General features: G+C 35.1%; 1 protein-coding gene across 1 annotated transcript in view; it reads right to left on the reverse strand.

Annotated features, from left to right (window-relative positions):
• LOC149800227 (DNA-binding protein SMUBP-2-like) overlaps positions 1 to 21,671 on the reverse strand; it is a 57,628-nt gene that overhangs the window by 17,408 nt on the left and 18,549 nt on the right. Inside the window, exons 7-13 of the mRNA XM_089959792.1 lie at positions 17,632 to 17,856; positions 16,556 to 16,653; positions 15,304 to 15,486; positions 13,205 to 13,323; positions 11,974 to 12,068; positions 6,421 to 6,544; positions 1,114 to 1,290 (exon numbers count right to left, since the gene is read on the reverse strand). Coding sequence (XP_089815918.1) covers positions 1,114 to 1,290; positions 6,421 to 6,544; positions 11,974 to 12,068; positions 13,205 to 13,323; positions 15,304 to 15,486; positions 16,556 to 16,653; positions 17,632 to 17,856 — 1,021 coding nt within the window. The remainder of the gene's footprint in view (positions 1 to 1,113; positions 1,291 to 6,420; positions 6,545 to 11,973; positions 12,069 to 13,204; positions 13,324 to 15,303; positions 15,487 to 16,555; positions 16,654 to 17,631; positions 17,857 to 21,671) is intronic.

Consider the following 21,671-nt stretch of genomic DNA (forward strand, 5'->3'; position numbering starts at 1 on the left):
GAAATGGCAGCTAAGTGCTGTTCCCAAGAAAAATGCAAGACAGCCATCCTAAGTTAACCTGGGTAGGTATAAAACCCCTAACCCATGGAATATGAGTACAATGCAAAATTAAACAAACAACCAATCCGGATATTTATCTTATGAAAGAATACCAATTAACATTCAACCAATCCTGATAATTATCATGTGATAGGCCTCCATTAAGCACACAAACTATCCTGATGTTTATCATGTGACAGTTCACCATCAAACAAGCAGCTAATCCTGATATATATCCTGTAACAGACAAACATCAACAAAGCAGCCAATCATGTGACAGACTACCATTAAACATGCAACGAATATTGATATTTATCATGTGACAATCATTAAACAAGCAACCAATCTTGATATCAAGTGACAGACTACCATTAAACAAGCAGCCAATCCTGATATTATTGTGTGATTGACTACCATAAAAAAGGCAACCAATCCAGACAACATGTGAAAAGCTGCCATTAAACAAGTAAATAATCACTGTATTTATCTTTTTTTCATTGTTTTAGATCATTGTACTAAAATATAAAAGTTGTTGTTTTGGATTTAATGCCATTTCTCAGTACAAGTTAGGATATGTATGGTGGCCAGTATAACTGGTGGATGAAGATCATGAAACCCTTGAGAAATACCCCTGACCCACAGGAAGCTATTGGCAAGCTTTTTCATGTACCCAAATTGGCCTAGTCCAAGACTAGAACCCACAAAGAGAGAAGTGAGATGGCAGTGATCAGTAAAGGTGAGCACTTTAGATCCCTCGGCCAAATGGAGCCCCTAAAGTTATAAATAAACTTGGTATGGAGATCACAAAACATTTATGATTGAGGTTTAGCCTGAGTGATGAACCAAAGATCTACACACAACAATTCATTCACTATTTTTAATTTTAGACTGATTATTGCTAGATATAGACATTATATACCAAATACCTTTAAAACTTAGTTTTGTTTACAAAAAAGGTATAATGAAATTCAGATTATGCAATACAGCTGATGTAAGAGTAAACATCAAGAAGAGGCCTCACCTAAAACTGAAGCTAAAACCTTGTACACTCTTTAAGTTAGAGGTAGAGCTTACCATCAATGTACTGGTGTGCAGTCTGCACTTCCCCTTTAGTGGTCAGATATTCAACCAGGGTCTTCAGAAACTTATCGTGACTAACAGTCTCGCTGTCACCTATCACACACAGGTGACGTCTGGCTCGAGTTACTGCTACATTTATTCGTCTGTTCTCAGCCAGAAAACCAACTTCACCTGCAGGTACAAATTTGTTTGTTTTAAAAAAAATCCATTTGACTTGTGTTTCTCCAGAAGCTGACTGACTTTTACTGATATCACAAACTGTTCTGTTGGTTGCTACAGATGACGGAGAAATGAACAGAGGGATACCAATTAAATACACTGCCAGAATACTCTTTAAAAAAAAAAATAGAATGTTTAAAAGACTTCTGGTTTAGCAGGATTTTTTTAATTTAAAAAACATTATGTAACCTTGAAAATAACACATTTCTGATATATCTTGCAGCAAGCACCTATTTGAAACAAACAATATTTTAAACATATATCACTTTATGTTTGTCAGAAGAGCATGTCTGATCTAGAGATGCCATATTACCCCAGTTCCATCATTATGTAAAGACAGATGTCATATCCCCTAGTTCGATCTTTATGTAATGAGCGATCCCATATCCCCAAGTTCCATCATTATGTAAAGACAGATGTCATATCCCCTAGTTCTATCATTATGTAAAGACAGATGTCATATCCCCTAGTTCGATCTTTATGTAATGAGCAATCCCATATCCCTGAGTTCCATCATTATGTAAAGAAAGATCCCATATCCCCAAGTTCCATCATTATGTAAAGACAGATCCCATATCTCCAAGTTATATCATTGTGTAAAGACAGATCCCATATCCCCAAGTTCCATCACTGTGTAAAGACAGATCCAATATCCCCAAGTTCCATCATTATGTAAAGACAGATGCTATATCCCCAAGTCCCCATTTTTTAAAGAGAGATTCCATATTCCCCCAGTTCCCTGATTATGTAAAGACAGATGCCATGTATCACCCCATCCGCATTTCCCTGTTTATTTAAAAGCACTAGTTCAAGAATCCAATGGTCTAGCACTCTCAATGGTTATACACTTTTTACTACTATCCTGTAGTTAAGTATTCTCAAATTATATATTACACTTTGTTTCCATGGAAAGATAAAAAGTGCTTAATATGGAAAATTCTAAGCAACACAAGCCACCTATATGCATCTTGCCTGATAAGTGTACAAAGTTTGGTTGATATACCTTTAACAGTTTGAGAATTATGCTCCAGAAACAAAATGTTTATAGGCAGAAAGACAAATCAAAACTCCAATAGTTATATGCCCCAAGACTACATACCAGCTGGGAGATAATAACAAATAAGACACTCCATAAAAAATTATGGACTGGAAAATAAAAAAAACATTTGAAAGTTCAAAATACAATTCACTGACTCTAGATGTCACGTGTTTATAAACCATATATGGATAACTCAATCATATAATTGTACTAAGGAAGTGTTAGGTCCTATACCTTTAGGACTAAGGAATTGTTAGGTCCTATACCTTTAGGACTCAGGAATTGTAAGGTCCTATACCTTTAGGACTCAGGAATTGTAAGGTCTTATACCTTTGGGACTAAGGAATTGTAAGGTCTTATAGCTTTGGGACTAAGGAATTGTAAGGTCTTATACCTTTACGACTAAGGAATTGTAAGGTCTTATACCTTTATCACTAAGGAATTGTAAGGTCTTATACCTTTATGACTAAGGAATTGTAAGGTCTTATAGCTTTAGGACTAAGGAATTGTAAGGTCTTATACCTTTGGGACTAAGGAATTGTAAGGTCTTATACCTTTTGGACTAAGGAATTGTAAGGTCTTATACCTTTAGGACTAAGGAATTGTAAGGTTTTATAGCTTTTGGACTAAGGAACTGTAAGGTCTTATACCTTTATCACTAAGGAATTGTAAGGTCTTATACCTTTATGACTAAGGAATTGTAAGGTCTTATAGCTTTAGGACTAAGGAATTGTAAGGTCTTATAGCTTTAGGACTAAGGAATTGTAAGGTCTTATACCTTTACGACTAAGGAATTGTAAGGTTTTATAGCTTTGGGACTAAGGAATTGTAAGGTCTTATAACTTTAGGACTAAGGAATTGTAAGGTCTTATAGCTTTGGGACTAAGGAATTGTAAGGTCTTATACCTTTACGACTAAGGAATTGTAAGGTCTTATACCTTTATCACTAAGGAATTGTAAGGTCTTATACCTTTATGACTAAGGAATTGTAAGGTCTTATAGCTTTAGGACTAAGGAATTGTAAGGTCTTATACCTTTGGGACTAAGGAATTGTAAGGTCTTATACCTTTTGGACTAAGGAATTGTAAGGTCTTATACCTTTAGGACTAAGGAATTGTAAGGTTTTATAGCTTTTGGACTAAGGAACTGTAAGGTCTTATACCTTTATCACTAAGGAATTGTAAGGTCTTATACCTTTATGACTAAGGAATTGTAAGGTCTTATAGCTTTAGGACTAAGGAATTGTAAGGTCTTATAGCTTTAGGACTAAGGAATTGTAAGGTCTTATACCTTTACGACTAAGGAATTGTAAGGTTTTATAGCTTTGGGACTAAGGAATTGTAAGGTCTTATAACTTTAGGACTAAGGAATTGTAAGGTCTTATAGCTTTGGGACTAAGGAATTGTAAGGTCTTATACCTTTACGACTAAGGAATTGTAAGGTCTTATAGCTTTGGGACTAAGGAATTGTAAGGTCTTATACCTTTATGACTAAGGAATTGTAAGGTCTTATAGCTTTACGACTAATGAATTGTAAGGTTTTATACCTTTTGGACTAAGGAATTGTAAGGTTTTATACCTTTATGACTAAGGAATTGTAAGGTCTTATACCTTTAGGACTAAGGAACTGTAAGGTCTTATACCTTTATGACTAAGGAACTGTATGGTCTTATACCTTTGGGACTAAGGAATTGTAAGGTCTTATACCTTTAGGACAAAGGAATTGTAAGGTCTTATACCTTTATGACCAAGGAATTGTAAGGTCTTATACCTTTAGGACTAAGGAACTGTATGGTCTTATACCTTTATGACTAAGGAACTGTATGGTCTTATACCTTTGGGACTAAGGAATTGTAAGGTCTTATAGCTTTAGGACTAAGGAACTGTAAGGTCTTATACCTTTATGACTAAGGAACTGTATGGTCTTATACCTTTGGGACTAAGGAATTGTAAGGTCTTATACCTTTAGGACAAAGGAATTGTAAGGTCTTATACCTTTATGACCAAGGAATTGTAAGGTCTTATACCTTTAGGACTAAGGAATTGTAAGGTCTTATACCTTTAGGACTAAGGAATTGTAAGGTCTTATAGCTTTGGGACTAAGGAATTGTAAGGTCTTATACCTTTACGACTAAGGAATTGTAAGGTCTTATACCTTTAAGACTAAGGAACTGTAAGGTCTTATATCTTTAGGACTAAGGAATTGTAAGGTCTTATACCTTTATCACTAAGGAACTGTAAGGTCTTATATCTTTAGGACTAAGGAATTGTAAGGTCTTATACCTTTATGACTAAGGAACTGTAAGGTCTTATACCTTTACGACTAATGAACTGTAAGGTCTTATACTTCTGGGACTAAGGAACTGTAAGGTTTTATACCTTTATGACTAAGGAACTGTATGGTCTTGTACCTTTGGGACTAAGGAAGTGTTAGGTCCTATACCTTTAGGACTAAGGAAGTGTAAGGTATTATACCTTTAGAACTAAGGAATTGTAAGGTCTTATACTTCTGGGACTAAGGAATTGGAAGGTCTTATACCTTTAGAACTAAGGAATTGTAAGGTTTTATACCTTTATGACTAAGGAACTGTATGGTCTTATACCTCTGGGACTAAGGAACTGTAAGGTCTTATACCTTTAGGACTAAGGAATTGTAAGGTCTTATACCTTTGGGACTAAGGAATTGTAAGGTCTTATACTTCTGGGACTAAGGAATTGTAAGGTCTTATACCTTTAGAACTAAGGAATTGTAAGGTTTTATACCTTTTGGACTAAGGAATTGTAAGGTCTTATACCTTTATGACTAAGGAACTGTATGGTCTTATACCTTTGGGACTAAGGAACTGTAAGGTCTTATACCTTTAGGACAAAGGAATTGTAAGGTCTTATACCTTTATGACCAAGGAATTGTAAGGTCTTATACCTTTAGGACTAAGGAATTGTAAGGTCTTATACCTTTAGGACTAAGGAATTGTAAGGTCTTATACCTTTATGACTAAGGAATTGTAAGGTCTTATATCTTTAGGACTAAGGAACTGTAAGGTCTTATACCTTTACGACTAAGGAATTGTAAGGTCTTATACCTTTATGACTAAGGAACTGTAAGGTCTTATATCTTTAGGACTAAGGAATTGTAAGGTCTTATACCTTTATCACTAAGGAACTGTAAGGTCTTATATCTTTAGGACTAAGGAATTGTAAGGTCTTATACCTTTATAACTAAGGAACTGTAAGGTCTTATACCTTTACGACTAATGAATTGTAAGGTCTTATACTTCTGGGACTAAGGAACTGTAAGGTTTTATACCTTTACGACTAAGGAACTGTATGGTCTTATACCTTTGGGACTAAGGAAGTGTTAGGTCCTATACCTTTAGGACTAAGGAATTGTAAGGTATTATACCTTTAGAAATAAGGAATTGTAAGGGCTTATACCTTTAGGACTAAGGAACTGTAAGGTCTTATATCTTTAGGACTAAGGAATTGTAAGGTCTTATACTTCTGGGACTAAGGAACTGTATGGTCTTATACCTTTACAACTAAGGAATTGTATGGTCTTATATCTTTAGGACTAAGGAATTGTAAGGTCTTATATCTTTAGGACTAAGAAATTGTAAGGTCTTATATCTTTAGGACTAAGGAATTGTAAGGTCTTATACCTTTGGGACTAAGGAATTGTAAGGTCTTATATCTTTAGGACTAAGGAATTGTAAGGTCTTATACCTTTGGGACTAAGGAATTGTAAGGTCTTATACCTTTAGGACTAAGGAACTGTATGGTCTTATACCTTTACGACTAAGGAATTGTATGGTCTTATACCTTTAGGACTAAGGAATTTGTAAGGTCTTATATCTTTAGGACTAAGGAATTGTAAGGTCTTATATCTTTAGGACTAAGGAATTGTAAGGTCTTATACCTTTGGGACTAAGGAATTGTAAGGTCTTATACCTTTGGGACTAAGGAATTGTAAGGTCTTATACTTCTGGGACTAAGGAATTGTAAGGTCTTATATCTTTAGGACTATGGAATTGTAAGGTCTTATACCTTTGGGATTACTCCTGACAAAGGAGATAATCACTGCTTCCTTCTCACGGCCCTGAAAACCATCCACTGACTTCACCTCAAGCTTGGGGTATTGTTGTGACAAGCGCAGTCGGATTAATTCAACCTGGGGAAAACAGGCAAAGTAATAAGACATCTGTTAGAGAATTTTCTGTCGAACAAGAAATGTAAAACTACCATTGTTAACAAACAGAGGTAACACCTTTAAAAAAATGTTTTCTGAGGGCTTTGAATTTGAGAGTATCTGCTGGTAATGAAAAATGTTGAACTTTCATGACTTGTTTTTCAAGTCACTAGATTTCTCCTCCCTCAAAACTGCATAAAACCCCAATAATTCAATCACAAAAGAATAAATAAAAATAACTATTGTATACGTAACTTATCTCATTCATTTTAATAAACACTTTTACGAGCCTAGTATTACCTTATATTATATTTCTGGCTCACATGAACATTCGTAAACTAAAAAAAGAACTCTGAAATCAATAACAATTAAGCACTATATTAAAGAATCTGAATGGGAAATGTGGGCTTCTTATACCAATGTTCCTTTCTTTATGAAATATGCTTTCTGTAAATCTAGGTATAAACTCTGATGTCCTAAAAGCAATGTAAATTATAAAAAAGTGATTGCTATATTTGCTATATGTGGAATAGAGCCTTCAAGCCTTGTTTTCACAAAACTGATGAGCAAGCAAACTGAATTCAAGCTCTACTTACAAAAACAAATCTTTAAATGTCTATAATTGTAAATAAAGACATTAAAGTTGAAACTTTAATTTTCAAATTTATTGGTCAACAAATTCTTCCAACAACAGATTTAGAGTACTGTGAAGTCACTTTATTTTTGTTGGGTGCCAATTTTTCTTGATGGCAATAAAAGTGAATGAACTAAGAGACCAAAAACTACATTCCTTCTTTGTGAACAATGGTACTAGTTCTCCAATCAACAAATTTAAGTTTGAAACTTTAACTTTTGCACAACCACATTTAACTTAATTTAAATGATGTTTAGATTCTAAATATAAAATTGAATGTTCAAGTTCTGAATTTTAATTTTTGCACTCATTTTGGTGACATTGGGACCAGGTCTTGCTGTGTTGGAACCAAATGCAAATGGCTTGACCTTTCATTGGAAAATAGCAGTTAAGTCTCATTCCAATGTAAAAAATGAAAGTACATATTTTAAAGCTATTACATGTAAATGGAATGTGTAATGCAAAGACATACTTTAAAGCTATTACATGTAATAGAATGTGTAATGCAAAGACATACTTTAAAGCTATTACATGCAAATGGAATGTGTAATGCAAAGACATACTTTCAAGCTATTACATATAATGGAAATGTGTAATGCAAAGACATACTTCAAAGCTATTACATGTAATGGAATGTGTAATGCAAAGACATACTTCAAAGCTATTACATGTAAAGGAATGTGTAATGCAAAAAACATACTTCAAAACTATTGCATGTAATGGAATGTGTAATGCAAAGACATACTTCAAAGCTATTACATGAAAAATGGAATGTGTAATGCAAAGACATACTTCAAAGCTACTGCATGTAATGGAATGTGTAATGCAAAGACATACTTCAAAGCTATTATATGTAAAGTAATGTGTAATGCAAAGACATACTTCAAAGCTAATACATGTAAATGGAAGGTGTAATGCAAAGACATATTTCAAAGCTACTATACGTAAATGTAATATGTAATGTAAAGAGATACTTCTTTTGTCAGAAAGAAACTAAAAATTCAGCTAAGTTGTCATTCAAATATGTAACAACCAAACTTAATCGGTTTTCTTAATGTAAACCATTAAACAAAATGGTTTAAATCCATGGAGGGGGCCCCGAGTGGCCAAGTGGTCTAAAGCGCTCTCCGTTACAGATCACTGCCATCTCACCTCTGTCTGTGTAGGTTCGAGTCTTGGATTCAGCCAATGTGGGTATGTGAGAAAGCTTGCCAGTAGCTTCTCAAGGGTTGGTGGTTCTTTCCATGGATTTCTCGGGTTCTTCCTCCACCATTAATACTGGTCGCCATGTATAGACTATTGTGTGCTGAAAAATGGCGTTAAACCCTACAAAAATAAATCCATGGAGTCTTTTAAAAGTTACAGCACAAAAACAGACTTTGATACACAACAGCAAACTTCTCAGTAAACAAGGTCATTTCTCAAGTCAAATTTTGACATAAATAGATCAAAACTAAACCTGACATGTTTCCTTTAAATGAAGCCTCCTATTAAATTTAATCTGAAATCCATTATTTCTTCAGAAATTAATTAACATGAACAGAATCAAAATGTTGTTGTGGTAGGGTTTAATGCCATTTTTCAGCACAAGATAGGCTATACATGGTGGCCAGTATAAATAGTAAAGGAAGAAATCAGGAAAACCCCAGAAAGAACCACTGACCCACGAGAAGCTACTACCAAGCTTTTTCACATACACACATTGACAGAGGTGAGATGGCAGTGATCTGTAACAGTGAGTGCTTTAGACCACTTGGCCACTCGGGTCCCCAAATCCAAATGTGAGTGTAAACTTAATATTAAACCAGATACACAACTCTGTCCAATAAGTGGACATAATACTTCAAAATAATACCTGACCTACACTTCCTCAAATTAAACCTCATACAAACTCTTCTTTGAATCCATGAATCTTATTACAAGTTATTGAGTGCAAACAGAATTTATGATGTATGTGTAAATTCGGAATCACATGGGCAATAAATTGGTCAAATTTTGATGGATATTAAGTGAAAACCAAAGTGACTCTCATCTTCATAATTTCATGGCCATGATCAGGTTTAGTTTGAATCAAGAGTTTTTCAAAAGTTAATGAGCAACAAAACTTGTCATAGACAAGATGGGACGTGATGTGATTGGACAGGACTGTTTGGGATGGGATGGTGTGAAAGGTTATGGTTAACACTAACGCCACCTTAACAGATAATATAAGACATTTACAAATTGTCCATCACAACAATGGCTCATCCCTTTGATTAATTGTAGCTCATACACATATAAAATTACCATAATTTCTGAATTTTACATCTAGTGATCTTGACCTTTGATCTATTGATTGTGAATTTAACAAGGAGCTTCCCTTCCTTGAATGTAATGCAACTATAAGTTGATAAAAATTGAGTGTGGGTAACTTTAAGAAAGTAGACATTACCATGTGGAACCCGAAATGACAATTCTTCTGAGTTGCCTACCCCTTCAAACGAAAAATAGTAAGGCTGGGCAAGAAATATTGCAAAGTAGCTGCTTTAAATAATAAGGTGATTAAAATACTAACAAATATAGACAAACATTATTTATTAATGGATAAGATGTCTGCTCTTTGATCAATGTTGCCTTGTTGCCTTCTTCTGGCTAAACAATAACTTTGAGTAAAACTGTAAACAATTTCTCTTCACGCGTGATAAAATCCTTCAAGGGGACCCAGTGGTCCAAGGGATGATTCAAATGCTTGTCCAGTGACAACCAATAAGCTACAATTGCTAAAGGGGGCCCTGAGTGGCCAAGTGGTCTAAAGCACTCTCTGTTACGGATCACTGCCATCTCACCTCTGTCTGCACTGGTTCAAGTCTCAGATTCAGCCAATGTGGGTATGTGAGAAAGCTTGCCAGTAGTTTCTCGTGGGTCGGTGGTTCTTTCTGGGGGTTTCCCCTGGTTCTTGCTCCACCATTAATACTGGCTGCCATATATAGCCTATCGTGTGCTGAAAAATGGCTTTAAACCCAACAACAACAACAACAAGAATTGCTAAAGTTTGACTCCTTACACATCTGTATTTGGCAGCTATTTTAGAGCCAGGGAAATTTTTATAAACAACTTGCTTGCATGATCTTCCACACTTATTTGTAGATAATGCTTCACAATAAATTCACTAGAGTTTCTGCATTCATAATAGTAACATCGAAGTCGGAGAATTCATTTTGGGCTAAAAAAAATTCAATGAAATGTTCTTTGACAAACTTTGCAAGGCATCTAAATGCTTGTGTTTCTTTGTGGAAACATATTGTGTACAATTGTCTTTCTCTCTGTGTGCTATGTTGAAATGCTGACATATTACAAAAGGTAAAGGTTTCACCTTTTGCCAATCTCTGGATAACAGGGAAAAGTTGCTTGATGTTCCAATAGCAATACTGGAGCCTAATTAAAACTAACTAATTTCCAAAGAGAATTTATGATTTTTACTGAAATTCATAAAAGAAAGAAAGAAAACCATAATGGCATAAGTTACCCCTGAAAATCATGAGATTTACACCAATATCAAAAGGGTAAACAACTCTGATCCTTGCTCATGTGTCCCTGACCTCTGGGCTCAAGAATCAATAGAAGGGTGCCTTTGCCCAAGCGTATACTACCTACTAAGTTCAATGAAGACTGATTCCAGGAAATTGTTCTTGTTGAGCAGAACCCAAACATTGTTAGTATTTAGTAAACTCAGTTCAAGTGACTTTGACTTTTCACAACTACACCTCCAAAGCAATGGTAGCGGCTCCTACTCAAATGCTGTCTACCGATGAAGTCTGATGAAATTAGCCCAAAAAACTTCACTTATCAAGCAGAAAGGAAACTAACATTTTCAGAACCAGTGACCTTGACCCTGGATCTAGCAGGCCCATAATTAATAGGCTTCTGTAAGGCATATATGAGGCTTGTGGGGAAAAAGACAACCTCAACACACAAAAGTTGTGACGCAGATACCACCTTGCTGATGGACACATGAATATCACAATCTTCCTGCACCTTTGGTTTGATGGACATAAAGACTGTTGATCAGAAACAGAATCAGTAAACATAATGATATTTGTACTGTAAAATATTTGTTGGGTTTTTTTTGTGCTATATTAAAGGTAACTGCAAACAGCTCCAAGAGTAAACCAGACAATATAACTATGAAAAACTGATTAAACTTTCTGCCAGGATATAGACGAGGATACCACATCACTAAATGCTGAATGCTAAATCTTTTTTCTGGAAACTCTACACTAGTACAAAAGTTCATGCCATTAAAACTACTATAGGATTCCAACACCAAAATCTATTAGTTCCAAAAATGAAGAATTTCTAAAATAATGCACACTACCAAGAAATTCTTAAGCAAGGTTTTCCAACCATTAGAGATTTATTTAGAACATTATGGTGTGAAATAGTGGTTAGGCAGAGTTTATTGTCCAAGTGAAATTGTCAAAGCTCTTGCAATATCTGACAACAGGTTTGACAAGCTTAGCTAACAAAACTTGACTGGATGGTTTATTATAAACAGATAAAAGACAAATACAAAATCACAATGTTTCTTGATAGTACATCTTATTTTAATAATTCTATCCTATCAGAAACATCCAGATCTGAGTGATATATAATCCCTTAACATTTGGTAATATTCTGGATCTTAGTGCTATGTTAAGAGTACAAATAAAAAGGACAATTTTGCACTATGTCATCTTCAGGGTAATGTGAAAAACAGCGATAAAGTCTTTATACAGTCAATGACAATTACACCTCTTACCTGAAGGTTATATGGAGCTATAACTGCAATGTCTTCTGGACTCAAGCCACAGGTAATGAGTTTTTCAACATAAGCTGCAACGATGTCAGCTTCCCCTTGGAAATATTACATTTGTCAATTACTAATGTGAAGACTGTACTGTACAGTTTTATTACATGTACAAGAAAATTATTTTTTTTCCTATTAAACAATAACATGAGAAAGTGTCATTTTCACAGTGACTAAATATGCAATAGCTGTATTATTAATAATTCAAAAATTACCTAATGCTGATATAAGCAATTATTTGATTAACAAAGCAATAAGACAATGCTGACTGTATTTTATAATCCCACTATAATCTGGAAGCATCAACTTATATCTATCCAATCATATTTACATCATATCCATCACAAATTTCATTTCTATTCAATAACTTTTCAAGGACTTCATGGATAGAAATAAAATTCAGTGTGAGGCTTTATATTAACTTTAAGAAGATCTAAGTATGTTGATTTTCCCGACTGCCTGATAAATTGAGTTAAATGGAGTTACGCGTCCTATTTGATGTAAAACTTTGTACATCAACTGTATATTACCCTCCACATAGTAACTTTTGAATGACTTCACGGATTGAAATTAAATTTGGCATGAGGCTTTACATCCAACTCGGGTTAAATTTTCACTGCTTTATGACAAAGCGTACAGAGTTAAGGCCCTTATTGACTTGGAAAACTGCCTTCAATTGCCTCATTATGGTGGGGGCATCCATGCTGTGGAGATACAATTCTAGTTCTTTGAGAGATGTATTATTCTTATTGGAGGATTTTATTATTGAAAATTGGACAAGAATCTAGTTTTTTAATCCTGTGGTAAGATTGCTTAAACATGAAAAATTTCAAAAATTATTACCCAAACCGATCAAAATATGTTGTGACTACTGATCGCCAATAAAGGACTCCTAAGCAATTCTCATGACTCCACATGCTCAACTCCTTTGTTTTCTTCAAGTCCAAAAATGCCAAAATAAGTTTATAAAAACTCAAGTCTTTAATACACAATGTCAAATCTTCTCGAAAAGTAATTTATACTTTAAAATCTTGTTTATCAGAAACTTCATGCAATATTAAATATGTTTGCGTATAATCACACATAGGAATGTAAATATAATTAAATAAACCCTAACTACTCCCTATATTCCTTTTAACTGAAAAATTTCCAAAGAGTTCCAACAGAGGTCTGTTAGATTTACCTTCATTCCCCTTGGATATTTCTTCAGGCAGATCTAATTCTCTCAACTCGCAGCCAGCAGTATCAATAAACATCAGTGGTGTGCTAGTCTCCTCACAATCTGTTACAGATGGTAGATCCCTGGGAAGGAGTTACATATATTACAAATATATGTGGGGCAAATTTACTGCAAAATTACCCAATACCATTCTTGGCAATTTCAACTGGTGGTGTAAGATTATTTCTTGGTCATTTGATGGCTATCTCCTTGCAACATGTAAATAAGTTCAGTCAGACACTACATTCACCTATATATCAAATCTAACTGCAGAGTGCGTAGACCTAGTTTTGCCATTGTATAATGCACCAGCAGGTTTGGGTCTATGCAATCTGTTTGGAGTAAATCAACTGAACAAAGAATTCTGACCCTGATAGGTCTGCACATTATGCAATGGCAGATAAAGGTCTTTGTTGTTTGCAATTGGACCTGACTCTTATGCAAGTACATACACCTCTCCCTCAATAACTCATGCACGCTGAGGTCCAAAATCACAGACCATACTTAAGTAAGGTGTGAGTTACAGAGGGGCCTCCAAAAAATCTGCTAGACATCCAGAGAACCCTGGGCTGTTTAATGACTGAATCCTCAATTTATAATCACAGTGAGAATAATTGTCAATAAAGTGCTTTTTCTGATGAAGTTATTTGTTGTTCTCCATAAATTACATTTATTTTCAAAATGTTCAACAACTGATAACATGATTCCAACTGGTTTCAACAATTAAAAGTTCATATTTCATAATGTTCATTAAAATTTCCAGGTCCTATCTACCATTTTTTGACGATAAAATGAGCGATAAATCCAAGTTTCCATTACCAAGTTTGATTGCGATTTTCTTCAAGTTCAACAAATAGGGCTCAATTTTTGGGTATATTTTGCTTTAATAAATGGGATCCATGCCTGACCCTGCATTATAAGTGGCTTTGCAAGTTATCAGGGTGCAAGTTATCGAGGGAGTCATGTATATATTACCCTCTGGCCAATGTTACCACTGGCTGTGTGTGAGTCATGTCATCAGAATTCTGATGAAGACTTCCCAGTACAGTCACAGAATCCTTCCAAACACTTACTGTTACTCCCTCTCTGAGGTAACCACCTATCAGTCCAGTGGCTGTTTAAACACTATGCAAATTGCTGATGCAGACTGTCCACCACTGAATTGCAGCTTGTACAGCTGTTCTCTCTCACTGCCAGTAATGTGTGAAAGTAATAAAATGTAACCAATAACAACTTTCTTGCCTAACTGAATATGCAGTCTTGGGGGACATATACTTGATTTCAAGAAAACATTCATTCTGATAAATTAGGCTTGTATAAATGAGGTTCTACTGTTCTGGAATCGAGACATATTTTCTTTAAAACCTGCTGACAACACTTACCATATATTATATAAAATTTTCCAATCATTATAAAGGCTCTGTTTTACATACCAAAGGTGAACTCATGGCTTGTATTTAATCAGTGTAGATGGAAGCAAATTCCATCATATTTACATTAAACACAAAGTGTATTGACCATTTTTCACTCATGCCTGTGTAACAACCGCTGATTTACACTCCACTACTCTGTGAAATACCCATGTGCAATGGTCAAAGTCAGGACCCAACTACACTGTGCTGCCAGGTGTTATACTCTGATTTACCCCCATAAGAATATAATCTAGGCTAGGTGGATCCCTCCTAAGTATATATAATTTACACCAATGTATGCAGTACTACCAGTCCCAGACTATAACACAAGTATGTCACTCAGCTACACCCTGCAACAGAGTAAGTGTAACATGGTCAATCTACTTTGTGTACACTATATGAATTTTTTTACTAATTCCATGTAGCTGAATGAATCTAATAAATAAAGCTCAATTGTGATAAAGAGATGCTGCATATGAAATTTCACTGCAGGTAAGCATAAATGGGCCATTCACATGACATTTACTGTATCATCCATGGTCAAAGAGAAATGTTGTGCAGCAGCATGAGAGTACTTGTCCAGATCACATCATAACATCATATGACTGCCTATGAGATGCAATCTTTCCTCCATAAGACATGGTAAAGTACCTGAGTAAATGATGCTGAACTGACATGTCTGCCACCAGTTTTCCCTGATATAACTGATCTGATGACCACTGCATGATTAGCTCATTCATTCTGTACTGGCATGTCAGCATCCTCATCACTTTATCACAATACAGTTTCAAAACACGCTCCATCAGGGTCACCTCTAGCCCCTCCTTGGCAGCCCTGGAATAATGGGAAGTAATGATATGACAGCTGGCTATTAGAAAATAAATGTACAGTCTTTGAAACAACACATTTGTAAATTGTGAATGCATTTATTTTGTACAGGTAACAAATTTTATTGTTTCAAGAGCATCAATTTATATAGTTTAATGGGCATCAATTTACATGGTTTTGTGGGCATCAATATACATGGTTTTGTGGGCATCAATTTACATGGTTTTACATGCATCAGTTTACATGGTTTTGTGGGCATCAATTTACATAATTTAATGGGCTTCAATTTACATAGTTCTGTGGGTATCAATTTATATCTTTCTGTGGACATTAATTTACATGGTTTATGGACATTAATTTACGTGATTTTGTGGGCATCAATTTACATGGTTTTGTTGACATCAGTTTACATGGTTTTGTGGGCATCAGTTTACATGGTTTTGTGGGTAGCAATTTAAATAGTTTAATGGGCATCAATTTACATGGTTTTGTGGGCATCAATTTACATGGTTTTGTTGGCATCAATTTACATGGTTTTGTGGGCATCAATTTACATCGTTTTGTGGGCATCAGTTTACATAGTTTAATGGGGATCAATTTCCATGGTTTTGTGGGTATCAATTTACATCATTTTGTGGGCATCAATTTACATGATTTATGGACATTAATTTACATGATTTATGGACATTAATTTACATGATTTTGTGAAGAAGAAAAAAAACATTTTCATCAGTACATAAATTCATGGACTGTGATGGGGGTGAACTGTGATATGGGTGGATTGTAATAGGAGTGGAATGCGACATGTAATTATACACTGGTTATGTACTACAAAGATACTGACATATACCTCTTGCTACTGCTACTTCATTTAAAATTTCCATCTTATTATTACTTTCACCATATCAGGTATGCATATGTAGAAGAAAAAAAATTCACAGTTGAAACACAGTATCTCAAATTATAGCACTGAACAGTAATTTGCAAAACTAAGAAATCAGACAAAAGAAAGGATTTTCACATGTGACTTTGCCTCCTTTGAATTAGAAGAATATTAAGCCAGAATTATACTTACTCCTTGCTTAGAATGGTTGGAGGGAGCTGCAAGTGATCCCCAGCCAATACACACTTTGGGGCCCTTAACAAGGCTATCCAGCATGCAGCTTCTAGTGCCTACAGGAAATCAAATTGTGATGTTAAACCAATGTAATGCTCTTTATTAAAAAAGTATTTTTTTAAAACTACATGAACATAAAAAAAAATCAAACTGGAAATATGGATGGAATAATAGTCACAGACATAATGTGAGCACGTTTTTTTTGTTGTGCACTTGATGCCATTTTTCAGCACATTATAGGTTATACATGGCATCAAGTATATCTGGCAAGCCCTGGGAAAAACCACTGACCCATGGAGAAGCTCCTGGCAAGCTTTCTCATATACCAACATAGGCTGAACCCAAGACTCAAAACCCGCACAGAAAAAGGTGAGATGGTAGTGATAGGTAAATACGATTGATTTAAACCATTCTGCCACTGAGGGACACCATAATATATGTGCATACAAAGATAAATTGGAACCAAAAATTATTGGTTCTTTAAATCAAACAATATAACCTGTAATATATATGACTTTTGCACCCATTTTATTATAATTTATTATGTCTGGTGTATAAAAATTAAAGATAAAAATAACAATTGTTATTATCAGCTCATTCTTAAGCATGAAAGTTTTCAAATTTTCATCAGAACAAGGTTTCTTTGATCTAAACACTGAAGTACAAAAACTAATTCAGATTTTATTTTTTCAAAACGAACAAGGAGCTGCCCGTGACCCTGACCTTCAATAATAAAGACATGTATTTCGTGAGAAAAAAACTTGAACACGGGTAAATCCAAGGTCTAGACAGATGGATGAGCACAGCAGCACCAAAGAGATCACTACGTTGACTTTCCATAATGGCAAACTCAACAAATATGAAACAAAATACAATTCAAAATATTTCCATGAATCCTGAAAAAAAGGTATTACAATTAGGTAGAAGTTTGCTTAATAATTTTTGTGTTTGGATTAGTACATAATTTAGACCTGAAATTCAAATGCTTTTCAGTACAGATGCCTGAAACCACAGGAAAAAATATCTCCACATACCTGAGAACATTCATCAATGACAACAACATCAAAATGCTCCTCATTCAGTAATTTCATTGGTCCATCTTCAGTAGCACTGGTCAAGGTTACCAAGACAACATTGGCCCTCTTAAGAATATCTCTTGTAGCAGTTTGCTCTCTCTGCATCAGTTCTTTACGGAGGTGTTTCATGTCTTCCCTCAGCCTCTGTTTTTCTCCCCTATCTCTTGTTTTCTTTAGGGAGAACTAAACAAAAAGATCAACAGAGTCTACAAGAGATACAAGCACACATTTACTCTTCCTGCACATCTTAAAGTAGATAAATACAATCAAACCTGGTCTAGCAAGCACCTGAATATAGCAATCATCTCTGCATAGACACATTTTTTCATTCCCCTCAAAGTAGCCTATAGTGTTTGCTTGGATATAATGACCACCTGTTCAACATGACCACTGACCACTACTTTTTGGAACCCTCCAATATGTATGCAATCTCAGTGGGTTACTGATACATTGACGGTTTCATGATTGCTCAGTCGATCCATCCATCTGTCTCTCTGTCTATCCAGAATTCATAATTTATTTCCACTCTACTCAGAATAACTCTTACCTGTTCCTAATGGTTGTTTATAAAGAATACTTTCTGAGGCCTCCTGAATGGTCTTTATACGTAGGTCTGATTGAATTTGCTATAATAATGACTGTTTATAAATATTACTTTCTGAGGCCTCCTGAATGGTCTTTATATATATAGGTCTGATTGGATTTGCTATAATAATGAGAGGGGCTGCAATCAAAAACATTTTTTTTTAAATCTTGTCTGACTGGACCTGCTGTAATAATGACAGAGACTTCAATCACAATTTATTTTTAAAAAAATGATATTGTCTGATTGGACCTGGTATAAAAATAACAAAGACTGCAATAAAAAATTTACAAAATCTTGATTTACTGATAGGGCCTGCAATAAAAATAACTGAAACTGCAGCCACAAATTAAAAGAAACACAATTGTTTGATTGTACTTGCTATAATAATAACAGGGACTGCAATCAAAAATGAACAAAATTTGCACACTAAACTTTTTATTTGAAAAAATCCAAGTTTAAGCACATGTTACTTAATCAGTGCTTTCAAGAGAAATTCAGAATGTGGGGGTAGATATACAAAGATCAAAACCAGGTGTCAATTGGTGTATTTTATTATACAGTGCTCACTTATTATAACATTATTCATGCAAGCCAATAGATTGTACCACCTTACAGTGAGACTGCCTTATCATTATGTACATGATACAGTGCACCCTCATTATAACACTGTCCAATGAAGTCGATAGTGTACCATCTTAGTGAGACTGCCGTACAATGAAGCACATGATAATGACTCCCTCATTACAACACTGTCCACTGAAGTCGATAGTGTACCATCTTAGTGAGACTGCCTTATAATGAAGCACATGATACATAACTCCCACATTATAACACTGTTTGGGAGCCATTACAGTATGCTACCTTATAGTGAGGCTGTCTTAAAATGAAGAACATCATACAGTGATCCCTTATTATAATGTCTATGACAGCTACATGAGTATACCACCTAATAGTGATACTGCTTTATAATGAAGTTCAGGATACTGTGTGCCCTCATTATAACACTTACATGGAAGCCATCACTGTACCATCTTAGTGGGGCTGCCTTATAATGAAGTACACAATACAGAACTGTCATTATAATATAGTCTACGGTAGCCAACAAAATAGCATCTTATAGTGAGAATGCCTAATAATGAAGCACATTACAGTGCTCCCTCATTATAGCACTGTTCACTGCAGCCAACAGAGGATGACAAATAGATCCTTATAATGGATGTACATTATTCAGTGCTTACTCATTACATCACTACCTATGGAAGCCATTGAGAATGCCAGCTTACAGTGAGACCACCTTATAATTAATTATATGCAAGTTCTCCTTCATTATGACATTGGTCTAAGAAGCCATATAACATAAGCCTTATGCTGAGACCACCATAATTACATAACACATAATTTAGTTACCACTTAATTAAAAATTTCCATGACCATACACACACTATAACAGAAACCATGCTATACTGAAAGGCTTTATAGTGATGGAGTCCAGTACTGAATTGTGATAATATAGTTAAGCTTCCCTAAATCTGACAAATTCTGAGCATGTTTTGAAGGTGGTCAATATAGAGAGTTTTAATTAGCATGAAATCAGTTGTATTAGGACCAAAATATGACCAGTCTCCAGAACATGGATAGTTACAGAGTTGTCAGCCTGCAGAAGGGTGGCTGGGTTACAGAGGGACTGGTCTGCAGAAGGTGGATCAATTGAAGAAAGGCAAGTCTGCAGAAAGTGACCATATAACAAATAGGCCAGGCAGCAGAAGGTAAATGGATTATAGACTGACAAGACAGCAGAAGATGTCTATGTCACAGTGGGGCAGTCTGCAGAACAGAGTTGGATTAGAGGGGCCAGTCTGTAGACTGTGGCTGGGTTACAGAGGGGCCAGCATGCACAAAAAAGGTAGCCGAATTACAGAGTCTGAAGACTGTCGCTGTGTTACAGAGAGGCCAGACTGCAGAAGATAGCTTTATTGCAGAGGGACCAGTCTGCAGAAAGTTACTGAATGACAGAGGGAATAGTTTGCAGAAGGTGACAGAATTATAGAGATGCCTGTCTACAGAATGGCGCTGGATTACAGAGGAGCCAGACTGCAAAAGGTGACTAGATTTAGGGGACCAGTCTGCAGATGGTTGCTGGGTTACACAGTGCCAGTCTGCAGAAAGAGGTTCAATTACAGAGGGTATAGTCATTGAGAGTTCACTGTATAAAGAAAAACAAACTTTCAATTAAAGTGATCAAGTGAAAACTCTCTGTACATGTGACAGAGAGAGAAAGAAGTACTTTTAAACATGTTCATTTAGTCAGTTGATACCTGCCAACCTCTAGAAAGACACAAAGGATTCTTGGTGCTTTAAAAATATAATCGAAGCATAAAAATGTAATCAACCAGTCTTCTGTTTTAAGTACAAGAAAATGTAATCATACTTTTAATTATTTTTTAAATCAGTTTTTACTTTCACTGATCATAAAAATCAACTCCATAAATCTTGCAAAGAGCATTGTGATGTGTCCTACCAAGCTGAAACAGCTGTATAACCATATTTGGAGCAATTTTTATATGAATTATTTACTTTTTTCCTAGTTATAGCCCTCATGAATTGGTCGTACTTTATTTGACAAGTATCATAAACGTCTGATCGTTTGTTCTGGAATGGAGCTGGTATGATAAAGTTTGTTCATTCCAGAATGAGGTAATCTCTGGAACAGATGGTGTATGTAGGTTTAATTCATATTAATCAAAAGTTAAAGTATATATATAATATAATTTTGGCAAATACTTCTGATCCATTTTACTTTCATTCTGTGTATTTATTACTATGATTCTCAGTCTATCATATCTGTCGAATCAAGTACGATCGAGTGATGCCATGTCTGACACTTTAAAAAATGAGCTATGAAGGCTCAATCTTGAATATCAGTAAGATATTACATACATAAATTGCCAAATGAGCTATGACAGCTCAATCTTGAATACCAATAAGATATCACGTGATAGATTGCCAAATGAGCTATCATTGCTGAATCTCGAATATCAATAAAATATTACATACATAAATTGCCAAATGAGATACAACAGCTCAATCTTGAATATCAATAAGATATTACATAAATTGCCAAATGAGCTATGACAGCTCAATCTTGAATACCAATAAGATATCACATGATAGATTGCCAAATGAGCTATCATTGCTGAATCTCAAATATCAATAACACATTACATACATAAATTGCCAATAAATCAGCCCAAAAGTTTATTACAAAGCTACTAACAACTTTTTTAATTGTTTATTCACCAGATAAGCAAAAGGAAAGGTCACTAACAATACCATGACCATCTAAATGCTAGGTACTTGCTACAAAGGAGTCAAATGTTAGGTTCATCACTGAGTTCATAACCTCAAAATCAGG

This window comes from Sinohyriopsis cumingii, chromosome 5 (genome assembly GCF_028554795.1).
Source record: "Sinohyriopsis cumingii isolate HCF-2022 chromosome 5, ASM2855479v2, whole genome shotgun sequence".
NCBI classification, from domain to species: Eukaryota; Metazoa; Mollusca; class Bivalvia; order Unionida; family Unionidae; genus Sinohyriopsis; species Sinohyriopsis cumingii.